The sequence below is a fragment of the Leopardus geoffroyi genome, chromosome D3 (assembly GCF_018350155.1).
Source record: "Leopardus geoffroyi isolate Oge1 chromosome D3, O.geoffroyi_Oge1_pat1.0, whole genome shotgun sequence".
In the NCBI taxonomy this organism is placed as follows: Eukaryota; Metazoa; Chordata; class Mammalia; order Carnivora; family Felidae; genus Leopardus; species Leopardus geoffroyi.
The window spans coordinates 43,560,905-43,576,514 of NC_059339.1; the positions used below are offsets into that span (position 1 = coordinate 43,560,905).

Genomic DNA, 15,610 nt, shown 5'->3' on the forward strand with positions numbered 1-15,610 from the left:
TTAGCTAAGTAGGTGTATCTGCCAATAGAGAATCCATTTACAATTAAGATCAACTGTAACTGAACTTACCAATTTAAGTCCTGTAAAAAGATACTTGACTTCTTGATTGATAAAACAGCTAAGCTGAAGCTGATTTTCCTTCCCTTTAGTGACTTCTTCTTCTTCAGATTCTGTACATTTCATGCTTGAGAAATAAGATAAGGAATATACCAACAGGCATTCACTTTGTTACATAATCCTGAATATAATAAATTATCCTAATGCTATTAAAATTAATAGCATCACTATTTGCAAATGACAAATCTGATAAAGGGTTAGTATCCAAAACATATGAAGAACTTATACAACACCAAAAAATAATAATAATTCAATTAAAAATGGGCAGAAGACATAGACATTTCTCCAAAGCAGATATACAGACAGCCAACACATGAAAAGATGTTCAGCATCACTAATCATCAGGAGAATGCAAATCAAACCCACAATATCACCTCACATCTGTCAGAATGGCTAAAATGACAAGTGCTGGCAAGAATGTGAAGAAAAAGGAACTCTCATGAACTGCTGGTGGAAATGCAAACAGGTGCAGCCACTGTGGAACACAGTACAGAACAACCATATGATCCAGGAATTCCACTACTAGGTATTTATCCACAGAATATGGAAACGCTAATTTGAAAAGACATATAGGCACCCCCATGTTTACTGCATTATTTACAATAGCCAAATTATGGAAACAGCCCAAGTGTCTGTTGATGGAGGAATGGATAAAAATGTGTTATATATACACAATGGAATATTATTCAGCCACAAAAAAAAAAAAGACTGATATCTTGCAATCTGCAACAACATGAATGGAGCTAGAGGGTATTACGTTAAGTGAAATAAGTCAGTCAGAAAAAGACACATACTGTATGATTTCACTCGTGGAATTTAAGAAACAAAATCAAATGAACAAAGAGACAAACTAAGAAACAGACTCTTCTTAGCTATAGAGAACAAACTGATGGTTACTAGAGGGGAGGTGGGTGAAATAGGAAAATGAGCACTGAGTAATGTGTAGAACTGCTGAATCACTATATCATACACTTGAAACTAATATAACATTGTATGTTATAACTATACTGGAATTTAAAAAAAAATAGCATCATACACTGGTATTTAAAACATTTTGGTTTCCAAGTAGATTCATTTCAACATACTTAAAAGTGCTCCATTCACTTACCAACAATATGAGTAATGAGTGTATAAAAGGATAAACTCTCAACAAATATACATTGGTACTCATAGTATTGAATGGTTTTAACACTAAGGTACATAAACAGAAATCATTAAGTTTCTACCCATGACCTAGAAAATAGGCCTTCCCTAAATTCATGAATTCATGTTTTATTGGCTCAATCTCATGTATACAATTTGGCTGATACATTGTTTCATACAATTAAAAAATTAATTCCCTATGAAGTAAAAAAAAAAAAAAAAAAATTCTCTATGAAGTGAATTAATGAGGTTGACTCCGCTAAAGATATACTTAGGAAAAAATAATGAATATCCTTATTAAAGTAGATACTTACCTAAACATTAGGATTACTCTAATGGGGATACTTTTCCAAATTCCTAAGTTTCACCATATTTTTCAGGCATAAAGCCTCTGAAGAATTTTTCTTCATACCCCACCCACCACTCCAATCAGTCAACAATGCTACTGATACCCATCTACTTCTAGTAAGTTATGAGTACAGCCTCTACAAATCTTGGCTCATAAGGATACGTAGTTTCAAACTCAACTCCGAAGAACTGATCAATTAAGCTTTTCTTTTTAGAAGGTGTCACTGCTGATGCAGATGAAGAATCTGTCTGCAAAAATTAAAACAAAAATTCCAAATTTACTTTATATAGATACTAGTGTGTATTTCTTCCCACATAACCCAATTTTGTAAATACATATTTAAGCTTTTTAAAATGTAAGCCCCTTCTGTAAAATCCTTTTATTCAAAAAATATCACCAAAAAACTACAGATGCTCAATAGTATCTTCTATGTTTAATAAATAATACACTGAATTCAAGTGTCAAATGCAAGCTTTCAAATTCCAACTACAGACTGAGCATGTTCAAGTATTCAAGTACATGTGTATCTATTAAGATGAATTTATTTCAAGCCTTTGGGATTGGTGAGTAGGGGGAAATCAAGGTATAATGGAAGTCTATAAGCACAAATAGATTTCAATCACCTCTTTAACAGAATCGTCTTCTATAGCTTCCAATTTTTGTTGCAATACTCGCATCATTTGTATCCAACATTCATTAGCATCCTGTAATTTAAAAATGACACAGTAAATAATCCTGGCTGTGACAGTGTTTTACCTATAAGAGTCTTCCAAAAGAAGTATTGTTTCCTTAGGGAAGGTGAATAAAGCTATTTTTTTTATTTAAAAATATTAAGTCAAATGAGATATTATATGATCTTCAAAGCAAAGAATTCCAGAACATTCATTCATTCAAGAGAGGTTCACTGATCTCTTCCTTATGCTAAACACTGTTTTAGACACTAAGAATAAACACAGCCGTGACCAAAACAGAAGAAGTTCTCAAGGGGGATATAAATAAAATATAACATAAATTCACCTAAAGAGAAGTTATGAAGAAGAAAAAAAAATATGGGAGCAGAAAGTGATGAGGTGAAAGGAAGTGTGCTATTTCAATAGGATAGTCAAGAAAGCTTCTCTGATGCCTTGACATTTGAGCCGGAAGACCCAAACGATATGAGGAAGCAAGCCATGCACTTATCTGTAAGCTAAAGAAAGAAGAGCAAAGACCCTGCAGAAAGAGGGTATGTGGAGGGTTTAAAAAATAGCAAGGAAGCCAGTGAGTGTACAGGAGAGCCAAAGTAAGCAAGGGTGAGAGTGGTACATGATGAGCTCAGGGAGGTAGCCAGGAATAAGATTATTCAGGACTGGGATAGAAAATCACTAAGAGGCAATCAACAAGGGACCAAGGATTATTCCTTAATAACAGTTTAAGGACTCTAAAAGGTTGTGTGGAGAAACCCGCAAAAAGACGGACAAAAGCAGAAGTGAGATGATCAATTACCAGACCACTCCAGGCAAAAGATAATGATAGTATGAACCACAGAGGACTGATAACTGGAGTGTATTTGGAAATGCAAATACATATGGTAAGTGTATAACACCTAAGTTTTACATTTACACAATGAAAACCCCAGAACTGGTACTTAGGGAAGATGGCGGCGTAGGAGGACGCTGGGCTCACCGCGCGTCCTGCTGATCACTTAGATTCCACCTACACCTGCCTAAATAACCCAGAAAACCGCCAGAGGATTAGCAGAACGGAGTCGCCGGAGCCAAGCGCAGACGAGAGGCCCACGGAAGAGGGTAGGAAGGGCGGCAAGGCGGTGCGCGCTCCACGGACTGGCGGGAGGGAGCCGGGGCGGAGGGGCGGCTCGCCGGCCAAGCAGAGCCCCGAGTCTGGCGGGCAAAAGCTGAGGGGCCTGACGGACTGTGTTCCGACAGCAAGCGCAACTTAGCGTCTGGGAGGTCATAAGTTAACAGCTCTGCTCGGAAAGCGGGAAGGCTGGAGGACAAAGGGAGGGAGAGCTGCTGAGCCCCTGGACGACAGAGCTCAGTTTGGTGGGGAACAAAGGCGCTCGCCAGCGCCATCTCCCCCGCCCATCCCCCCGCCAAAATCCCAAAGAGAACCAGTTCCTGCCAGGGAACTTGCTCACTCCGCGCAAACACCCAACTCTGTGCTTCTGCGGAGGAGCCAAACCTCCGGCAGCGGATCTGACTCCCTCCCGCTGCCACAGGGACCCTCCTGAAGTGGACCACCTAAGGAGAAGCGAGCTAAGCCTGCCCCTCCTGCCCCTGTGCACCTTGCCTACCCACCCCAGCTAATACGCCAGATCCCCAGCATCACAAGCCTGGCAGGGTGCAAGTAGCCCAGACGGGCCACGCCACCCCACAGTAAATCCCGCCCCTAGGAGAGGGGAAGAGAAGGCACACACCAGTCTGACTGTGGCCCCAGCGGTGGGCCGGGGGCAGACATCAGGTCGGACTGCGACTCCGCCCACCAACTCCAGTTATACACCACAGCACAGGGGAAGTGCCCTGCAGGTCCTCACCACACCAGGGAATATCCAAAATGACCAAATGGAAGAATTCCCCTCAGAAGAATCTCCAGGAAATAACAACAGCTAATGAGCTGATCAAAAAGGATTTAAATAATATAACAGAAAGTGAATTTAGAATAATAGTCATAAAATTAATCGCTGGGCTTGAAAACAGTATAGAGGACAGCAGAGAATCTCTTGCTACAGAGATCAAGGGACTAAGGAACAGTCACGAGGAGCTGAAAAACGCTTTAAATGAAATGCAAAAACAAAATGGAAACCACCACAGCTCGGATTGAAGAGGCAGAGGAGAGAATAGGTGAACTAGAAGATAAAGTTATGGAAAAAGAAGAAGCTGAGAAAAAGAGAGAGAAAAAAATCCAGGAGTATGAGGGGAAAATTAGAGAACTAAGTGATACACTAAAAAGAAATAATATACGCATAATTGGTATCCCAGAGGAGGAAGAGAGAGAGGGAAAGGTGCTGAAGGGGTACTTGAAGAAATTATAGCTGAGAACTTCCCTGAACTGGGGAAGGAAAAAGGCATTGAAATCCAAGAGGCACAGAGAACTCCCTTCAGACGTAACTTGAATCGATCCTCTGCACGACATATCATAGTGAAACTGGCAAAATACAAGGATAAAGAGAAAATTCTGAAAGCAGCAAGGGGTAAACGTGCCCTCACATATAAAGGGAGACCTATAAGACTCGTGACTGATCTCTCTTTTGAAACTTGGCAGGCCAGAAAGAATTGGCACGAGATCTTCAGTGTGCTAGACAGAAAAAATATGCAGCCGAGAATCCTTTATCCAGCAAGTCTGTCATTTAGAATAGAAGGAGAGATAAAGGTCTTCCCAAACAAACAAAAACTGAAGGAATTTGTCACCACTAAACCAGCCCTACAAGAGATCCTAAGGGGGACCCTGTGAGACAAAATACCAGAGACATCACTACAAGCATAAAACATACAGACATCACAATGACTCTAAACCCGTATCTTTCTATAATAACACTGAATGTAAATGGATTAAATGCGCCAACCAAAAGACATAGGGTATCAGAATGGATAAAAAAACAAGAGCCATCTATTTGCTGTCTACAAGAGACTCATTTTAGACCTGAGGACACCTTTAGATTGAGAGTGAGGGGATGGAAAACTATTTATCATGCTACTGGAAGCCAAAAGAAAGCTGGAGTAGCCATACTTATATCAGACAAACTAGACTTTAAATTAAAGGCTGTAACAAGAGATGAAGAAGGACATTATATAATAGTTACAGGGTCTATCCATCAGGAAGAGCTAACAATTATAAATGTCTATGCGCCGAATACCGGAGCCCCCAAATATATAAAACAACTACTCATAAACATAAGCAACCTTATTGATAAGAATGTGGTCATTGCAGGGGACTTTAACACCCCACTTACAGAAATGGATAGATCATCTAGACACACGGTCAGTAAAGAAACAAGGGCCCTGAATGAGACATTGGATCAGATGGACTTGACAGATATATTTAGAACTCTGCATCCCAAAGCAACAGAATATACTTTCTTCTCGAGTGCACATGGAACATTCTCCAAGATAGATCATATACTGGGTCACAAAACAGCCCTTCATAAGTTTACCAGAATTGAAATTATACCATGCATACTTTCAGACCACAATGCTATGAAGCTTGAAATCAACCACAGAAAAAAGTCTGGAAAACCTCCAAAAGCATGGAGGTTAAAGAACACCCTACTAACGAATGAGTGGGTCAACCAGGCAATTAGAGAAGAAATTAAAAAATATATGGAAACAAACGAAAATGAAAATACAACAATCCAAACGCTTTGGGACGCAGCGAAGGCAGTCCTGAGAGGAAAATACATTGCAATCCAGGCCTATCTCAAGAAACAAGAAAAATCCCAAATACAAAATCTAACAGCACACCGAAAGGAAATAGAAGCAGAACAGCAAAGGCAGCCTAAACCCAGCAGAAGAAGACAAATAATAAAGATCAGAGCAGAAATAAACAATATAGAGTCTAAAAAAACTGTAGAGCAGATCAACGAAACCAAGAGTTGGTTTTTTGAAAAAATAAACAAAATTGACAAACCTCTAGCCAGGCTTCTCAAAAAGAAAAGGGAGATGACCCAAATAGATAAAATCATGAATGAAAATGGAATTATTACAACCAATCCCTCAGAGATACAAACAATTATCAGGGAATACTATGAAAAATTATATGCCAACAAATTGGACAACCTGGAAGAAATGGACAAATTCCTGAACACCCACACTCTTCCAAAACTCAATCAGGAGGAAATAGAAAGCTTGAACGGACCCATAACCAGCGAAGAAATTGAATCGGTTATCAAAAATCTCCCAACAAATAAGAGTCCAGGACCAGATGGCTTCCCAGGGGAGTTCTACCAGACGTTTAAAGCAGAGATAATACCTATCCTTCTCAAGCTATTCCAAGAAATAGAAAGGGAAGGAAAACTTCCAGACTCATTCTATGAAGCCAGTATTACTTTGATTCCTAAACCAGACAGAGACCCAGTAAAAAAAGAGAACTACCGGCCAATATCCCTGATGAATATGGATGCAAAAATTCTCAATAAGATACTAGCAAATCGAATTCAACAGCATATAAAAAGAATTATTCACCATGATCAAGTGGGATTCATTCCTGGGATGCAGGGCTGGTTCAACATTCGCAAATCAATCAACGTGATACATCACATTAACAAAAAAAAAAGAGAAGAACCATATGATCCTGTCAATCGATGCAGAAAAGGCCTTTGACAAAATCCAGCACCCTTTCTTAATAAAAACCCTTGAGAAAGTCGGGATAGAAGGAACATACTTAAAGATCATAAAAGCCATTTATGAAAAGCCCACAGCTAACATCATCCTCAACGGGGAAAAACTGAGAGCTTTTTCCCTGAGATCAGGAACACGACAGGGATGCCCACTCTCACCGCTGTTGTTTAACATAGTGCTGGAAGTTCTAGCATCAGCAATCAGACAACAAAAGGAGATCAAAGGCATCAAAATTGGCAAAGATGAAATCAAGCTTTCGCTTTTTGCAGATGACATGATATTATACGTGGAAAATCCGATAGACTCCACCAAAAGTCTGCTAGAATTGATACATGAATTCAGCAAAGTTGCAGGATACAAAATCAATGTACAGAAATCAGTTGCATTCTTATACACTAACAATGAAGCAACAGAAAGACAAATAAAGAAACTGATCCCATTCACAATTGCACCAAGAAGCATAAAATACCTAGGAATAAATCTAACCAAAGATGTAAAGGATCTGTATGCTGAAAACTATAGAAAGCTTATGAAGGTAACTGAAGAAGATTTAAAGAAATGGAAAGACATTCCCTGCTCATGGATTAGAAGAATAAATATTGTCAAAATGTCAATACTACCCAAAGCGATCTACACATTCAATGCAATCCCAATCAAAATTGCACCAGCATTCTTCTCGAAACTAGAACAAGCAATCCTAAAATTCATATGGAACCACAAAAGGCCCCGAATAGCCAAAGGAATTTTGAAGAAGAAGACCAAAGCAGGAGGCATCACAATCCCAGACTTTAGCCTCTACTACAAAGCTGTAATCATCAAGACAGCATGGTATTGGCACAAAAACAGACACATAGACCAATGGAATAGAATAGAAACCCCAGAACTAGACCCACAAACGTATGGCCAACTCATCTTCGACAAAGCAGGAAAGAACATCCAATGGAAAAAAGACAGCCTCTTTAACAAATGGTGCTGGTGCTGGGAGAACTGGACAGCAACATGCAGAAGGTTGAAACTAGACCACTTTCTCACACCATTCACAAAAATAAACTCAAAATGGATAAAGGACCTGAATGTGAGACAGGAAACCATCAAAACCTTAGAGGAGAAAGCAGGAAAAGACCTCTCTGACCTCAGCCGTAGCAATCTCTTACTCGACACATCCCCAAAGGCAAGGGAATTAAAAGCAAAAGTGAATTACTGGGACCTTATGAAGATTAAAAGCTTCTGCACAGCAAAGGAAACAACCAACAAGACTAAAAGGCAACCAACGGAATGGGAAAAGATATTTGCAAATGACATATCGGACAAAGGGCTAGTATCCAAAATCTATAAAGAGCTCACCAAACTCCACACCCAAAAAACAAATAACCCAGTGAAGAAATGAGCAGAAAACATGAATAGACACTTCTCTAAAGAAGACATCCGGATGGCCAACAGGCACATGAAAAGATGTTCAGCGTCGCTCCTTATCAGGGAAATACAAATCAAAACCACACTCAGGTATCACCTCACGCCAGTCAGAGTGGCCAAAATGAACAAATCAGGAGACTATAGATGCTGGAGAGGATGTGGAGAAACGGGAACCCTCTTGCACTGTTGGTGGGAATGCAAATTGGTGCAGCCGCTCTGGAAAGCAGTGTGGAGGTTCCTCAGAAAATTAAAAATAGACCTACCCTATGACCCAGCAATAGCACTGCTAGGAATTTACCCGAGGGATACAGGAGTACTGATGCATAGGGGCACTTGTACCCCAATGTTCATAGCAGCACTCTCAACAATAGCCAAATTATGGAAAGAGCCTAAATGTCCATCAACTGATGAATGGATAAAGAAATTGTGGTTTATATACACAATGGAATACTACGTGGCAATGAGAAAAAATGAAATATGGCCTTTTGTAGCAACGTGGATGGAACTGGAGAGTGTGATGCTAAGTGAAATAAGCCATACAGAGAAAGACAGATACCAAATGGTTTCACTCTTATGTGGAGCCTGAGAAACTTAACAGGAACCCATGGGGGAGGGGGAGGAAAAAAGAAAAAAAAGAAAAAAAAAAAGAGGTTAGAGTGGGAGAGAGCCAAAGCATAAGAGACTGTTAAAAACTGAGAACAAACTGAGGGTTGATGGGGGGTGGGAGGGAGGAGAGGGTGGGTGATGGGTATTGAGGAGGGCACCTTTCGGGATGAGCACTGGGTGTTGTATGGAAACCAATTTGACAATAAATTTCATATAATAAAAAAAAAAAAAAGAAAACCCCAGAACTTTGCCCTGTTTACCTGTTGAAGATACTGTCCTTGTTCACCCTTCTCCGCAAACTGTGGGAAAGCCATGTGTAAAAACTGCAGTAGGATAATAGGTGGAATACTAGAAGACGTTTTATCCATGGAATCAAACAAATCTCTAAGGGCTTAAAAAGCAAAGCAAACACTGCTTTAGTAAAACAGTAACACATTTATTACTTGTTACTATAAATTAATTCTAGATTAATACAAACACAAAACTGCTGAGTACTTTTAAGTATATCTACTCTTTTTGTAGTTTTCAGATTCCCAATAAGAAAAAGATTTGTTTTTAAATCTTAAAGAATTGACCCGAAGACTTTATAATGCACTAACTATAAACAACTTCTGAGCCCTGCCCCTCTGTCTCTCTCTCCTTGCCAGCCTTTGTCTTCCAAAACAAAGCACGGTATATTCATTCAACACAGAGAACACATAACCTTTGTCTAGGGATCAAACAGGCTGATGTTACTGTTTTGGTACTATGCCACTGTCAGGCCACCACTCCCAACCGACCTCCCCTTAAGCCCGTACTTAGTTCCCAACTACTCAACTCCTAAATATTAAATAAAATATGTTTAACATACATCCTAACTCTACTGAATAGTTAAGAACCAAAACTAATTTGCCTTCTTCAAAATCTTTCCTCTGCTATCCTCTTTCACTTTCATAAAATCTCATGGTCATTACAGACTGAGCCCTGCTCTGGGAGTTCAGAATACTCCTGCTCTGCCGACTCCCTGGCTATCATACCGTGCCCTTCTTACTTCATGTACAGCAAAATGCTAGTCTAGCCTATCTTGACTCGTTTCGTTAACTAACATGTGAAATGTTACCTACCATTAGTATATACAAACCGAAGCCCAGAAAATACTAAGCACAAAGCCAGTGTGCAATAAAATGTTCCCGAATAAAACAACGTGGTGTTTAAAAATGTTTTTCCAAGAGACAGCAAAAATTAATCATCACTACCAAGCTAATGATTTTTAAAAGAAAAAATCTAAATTATAGCACACTTTAATAAAGTACACATTACTCAAAATAAACAATGGTTTAAGATTTAATATATACCATAAACAGAGCATCTCAAAGTATTTCACTAGTTTGAAAGAAAAAGATCAAAAATGCACTATACATTAAGAGACTAGTAAAACATGAAAACTGAATACAATGTATGATCCCAAACTGGCTCCCAAAGCAAAGAACTTTATAATGGCAATACTGGATCAACTGCCGAAATTTAAGTAATCTGTATTTTAGAGTACTTCATCCATGTTAAACCCCTAGATTTTGAAAAATGGTAATTGTCTTGTGATTATGAATGTCCTTATTCTTGGGAAATACATACTGAAGTATTCAGGAATAAACTGTGATGTCTATACCTTACTCTTGAAGGTTCAAAAAAAAAAAAAAAAAACAACAAAACAAACAAACAAACAAAAAAACATGGTTACAGAGAATGATGAGCCAGGTATCTAGGTAGGACAAAAAGTTAATAATTGGTGAATTCTTGTAACTGTTCTGTAAATTTAAATTTAGCACAAAACAGGGGTGCCTGGGTGGCTCAGTCAGTTAAGCATCTGACTCTTGGTTTCAGCTCAGGTCATGATCTCACATTTCATGGGTTCGAGCCCCATATCGGGCTCTGTGCTGACAGTGAGGAGCCTGCTTGGGCTTCTCACTCCCTCCTCTCTCTCTGGCCCTCCCCTGCTCACACACTCTCTTTCTCAAAATAAATAAATAAACATTAAAAAAAATTAGCACAGGGGCACCTGGTAGCTCAGGTGGTTAAGCGCCTGATATTGGCTCAGGTCATGATCTCGTGACTCTGAGTCTGAGCCCTGTGTCAGGCTCTGGGCTAACATGTTATAGCCTGGAGCCTGCTTCAGAATCTTTGTCTCCCTCTCTCTCTGCCCCTCCCCTGCACACACTCGGTCTCTTTTAAAAATAAACATTAAAAAAAATTAGCACAAAATAAAATTTAAAAATGAAAAACAGTATCTTTCATCTCCTCAATACTACAAGCCTCTTAGAGGATACTGGAGAAGTTGCTGAAATTCCAAGTTACTCGTAGATACAAAAGCAAACAAGTAAACTAGATATAAATGATCATATTTTTCTCATTAAAAACTTCCAATAAATCTTTCAGGAAAAAAATGGTCAAAGGAAAAACCTCTAACTACAAATGACACAAAGAAACATACTGTTTTTATAGTATTACAAATTAACAGCTGACCACAATGAGATACCACTTCACACCCCTAGGCTAGCTATAATCAAAAACAGACAATACCAAGTATTATCAACAATACAGAGAAATGGGAACCCTTATTCATGCTGGGAGAAATATAAAATGATGCAGCTGCTTTGGAAAACAGTCTGGCATTCCTCAAAAGGTTAAAGTATAGTTACTATACGACCCAGCAATTCCACTCACAGATATATACCCAAGAGAAATAAAAACATGTCCACAGAAATCCTTGAACAAGTTTTTAGCAATACTTACAATAGCAATACTACAATAGTCAAAAGTGGAAACCACCCAAATGTCTATCATTGATAAAAGGACAAAGGAAATACAATATATGCCTACAACAGCATCTTTTTCAGCAATAAGGAATCAAGCACTCATACATACTACAATCTGGATGAACCTTGAAAATAGTGAAAGAAGCCACTCTAAAAAGACCACATATTGTAAATTCCATTTTTGTCAAAAGTCCAGAATAGGCAAATTTATGGAGACTGACAGTAGGTGAGTGGCTGTACAGGGCTGGGGGGTGGAGACCAGAAAACAGGGTGACTGCGAAAGGTTACAGAGTTTCTTTTTCAAAGCGATGAAATGTTCTAAAATGGACCTGTGGTGATGGCTGCACAACCGTGAGTATACTAAAAGACAACGAATTGTACACTTTAAGTGCATAAATTGTATGGAATGGGAATTTTATCTAGTTAAAGCTGTTACAAACAAAAAGGCACAGCCATAAGAATACTTTATCAATCTAACCCAATGACTTAAGAAAGTATTCACTTGTAAAACTGTCCCAAAATGAATGGGGACCGAATACATGGTCTCATGTAATGAAGAAATGTTATTCCCATGCTTTAAGAATTTGTTTCTCCTCATATTTCATATACCATTTCCTTACACTAACACTAGACTCTCTTGTAATGACTGCATCAACTATAATAAAACCTACCTCTTGCTATCCTCAGAGATAGGTCTTACTAATAGAACCTAAAGCCAAAATTAAATTTAATCCAAAAAACCGAAAGACTTAGTCAGAAAAGACAGACATCAAAGGTTTATAATCTGGATAATAAAATAAAATGTAAGTATAAGTACTCCAATTTTAATGAGACGAGGTTTTACAAAACAATTTTTTAAATTGAAAGCTACTAAACAAACTGAGTGAAAAATAACTTAATGAATACTACACTGCCCTCTCAAAAAAGGATTTTTAAGATACTGACCTGCAGTAATGTACTGTGCTGAAGCCATTTCCCCTGAAGCTCTCAAGGCACCTGCATACCTAGGAACATTAGGCAGAATTAAATAGGATTCGATTCATTCTGAAACTCAAATGAGAAGAAACTAGTTAAAAGAGCTTATGACACCTTCAACTGCAAGTTTATCAGAGTTGTTCCCACCTTTATATTTCCTCCTCTTTTGGTCTTGTTACGTTAACAATTATATGTACAAAAAGGAACACTAAGAAAAAAGGGAATTTAGGGGTGCCTGGGTGGCTCAGTCGGTTGAGCCTCTGACTCTTGGTTTTGGCTCAGGTCATGATCTCACGGTTCATGATATCGAGCCCTCCACCAGGCTCTGCGCTGACAGCATAGAGCCTGCTTAGGATTCTCTCTCTCCCCCTCTCCCTGCCCCTCCCCTATGCACTGCTCCCAAAATAAACATTTCAAAAAGGGAAAAAAAAGGGGTGCCTGGGTGGCTCATTGAGTTAAGCATCTAACTTCAGCTCCAGTCATGCTCTCATAGTTTGTGGGTTCAAGACCCACGTCAGGCTCTGTGCTGACCTCTCAGAGCCTGGAGCCTGCTTCAGATTCTGTGTCTCCTCTCTCTGCCCCTCCCCTCAGCTCGTGCTCTTATCTCTATCTCAAAAATAAAAAAAAAAAACTTTTTTTAATGTTTGTTTTAAAGAAAAAAAGAATTAGATGAATGAAGACTACTTTTAAATTCTTTCTCTTAACACTTTATTTATTTATTTATTTTAATGTTTATTTCTGAGACAGAGAGAGAGAGACAAAGCATGAGCAGGGGAGGGGCAGACAGAGAGGGAGACCCAGAATCCAAAGCAGGCTCCAGGTTCTCAGCTGCCAGCACAGAGCCCAATGCAGGGTTTGAACTCACAAACCGTGAGATCATGAACTGAGCAGAAGTCCAACGCTTAACCAACGGAGCCACCCAGGCGTCCCTCCCTGCCAACAATTACTTTTAAAAAAAACATTTCCCGGGGCACCTAGTGGCTCAGCCCGTTAAGCGACCAACTCTTAGTTTTGGCTCAGCTCATGATCTCACATTTTTTGAGTTTTGAGCCCCACGTTGAGCTCAGCGTTGACAGTGCAGAGCCTGCTTGGAATTCTCTCCTCTATCTCAAAATAAATAAACTTAAAAAATTAAAAAAAAAAAACATTTCCTGAAAACACTGCAAAACAAAAAAGTACACGTGTAATATCCATTACAAAGAAAATAAAACACAATTTCAGAAATAACAAAAAAAAGCATTACATCAAAAACATTAAATCAAAGTCAATATACCTACATTCAGCATTAACTTTCTATGTAACAATAAATAAGTCCCTTTAATTTTCAAGTCTGTCTGCTTACCTATAAAATGAGGTGTTTCTATTAAATAATTTCTAAAGTCACTTTCAATTTATAATTCTCAGTTAATTTGTAACAGCACAAAGGACTGGCCATTCAAAGGAAATAAACTGGTATTTATTCATACATCTTATGACACAGAATCAGAAATGATCATTCATATATCAAACACCGAGGGGCAAGAGAATGACCGCCTATTCACTATGATTAAAACTATGTTCATGTACCACACACCCACTGAAGGGACTAAAATGAAAAAGAATGATATCAACCAAGATTGGCAAGAATGTAGAGCCATAAGAACTATCAATACCATCAGTAACATGGATGAATTTCAAAAACTATGCTAACTAAACTAAGCCAAACCAAAAATACATTCTGTACATTTAAGTTCCTGAATGCACAAAACTAATATGAGATCAGTAGCTGCTTGCAGAGTTGGGTAGTGGGTGGGAATGAGGACTAGGAAAAGGTAGAAATATAAAAACTTCCTGGGATGAGGGAAATGTTCTGTAATTTGTAAAATGGGTTACAGATACTTGCATTTATCAAAACTGATCACACCAAACACAAGATATTTACTCAATGTAAATTACATTTCTATTTAAAAATTAAAAAAAACTTTGGGGCGCCTGGGTCTCTCATTCAGTTGACCCATCTGACTTGATTTTGGCTGATCCCAGGGTTATGGGATCGAGTCCTGTGTCAGGCTCCATGCTAAACATGGAGACTGATTAAGATTTTCCCTTTCTTTCTTTCTTTTTCTTTCTTTCTCTATCTCCACCCCCTCTGCCCCCTCCCATGCTCGTGTGCGTACTTTCTCTAAAATAAAAAAATAAAGTAAAAAAATTTCTGTGCTTATGTAAACAATCAAAGAGGTCACAGAAAATGTCAAATTATATCCAACTGAAAAGTTGTTAATTTATTTTGGAAATTGCTATGACTCAAGTTTTTAAGTTTTTCAGTACACAATTCATAACAATGTCTAAATTATATATATTCATTTTAAAAAGTGAAAATCATAATAGCTTCCCTCTTAGTTTGTAACTTCTTAAAAGGCACTTCTGAAGTTAAAATAATGTACTAATAAAGCAAGTGTATCCCAAAACATCAGTCAAGTTTATAACAACATGTTGTTAGTGAATTTTACTTCTAGTTACAGGACAACATTGCTAACTAAATATCCCTATATTTATGGCAAAGGCTATACTAATGAATTATCTTTTAAGTCACTAAGAATAGGAAAAGCATAATTTAATACTATCTCCCCACACAAACGTCTCATTATACCAATAAATAAAAATAAAAATAAAAATATATTTTTTTTTGATGTTTATTTATTTTTGAGAGAGAGACAAAGCATGAGCATGAGCAGAGGAGGGACAGAGAGAGGGAGACACAAAATCTGAGGCAGGCTCCAGCCTCTGAGCTGTCAGCACAGAGCCCGATGTGGGGCTAGAACTCATGAACCATGAGATCATGACCTAAGCTGAAGTCAGACACTTAATGGACTGAGCCACCCAGGTGCCCCTACCAAGAAAACGTT

At 38.5% G+C, this 15,610-nt stretch overlaps 1 protein-coding gene across 1 annotated transcript in view; it reads right to left on the bottom strand.

The window, feature by feature from the left end:
- The window catches only part of USP14 (ubiquitin specific peptidase 14), a 54,146-nt gene that overhangs the window by 10,884 nt on the left and 27,652 nt on the right, over positions 1-15,610 (bottom strand). The window contains exons 6-10 of the mRNA XM_045457148.1: positions 12,696-12,754; positions 9,219-9,349; positions 2,233-2,313; positions 1,772-1,857; positions 70-184 (exon numbers count right to left, since the gene is read on the bottom strand). Coding sequence (XP_045313104.1) covers positions 70-184; positions 1,772-1,857; positions 2,233-2,313; positions 9,219-9,349; positions 12,696-12,754 — 472 coding nt within the window. The remainder of the gene's footprint in view (positions 1-69; positions 185-1,771; positions 1,858-2,232; positions 2,314-9,218; positions 9,350-12,695; positions 12,755-15,610) is intronic.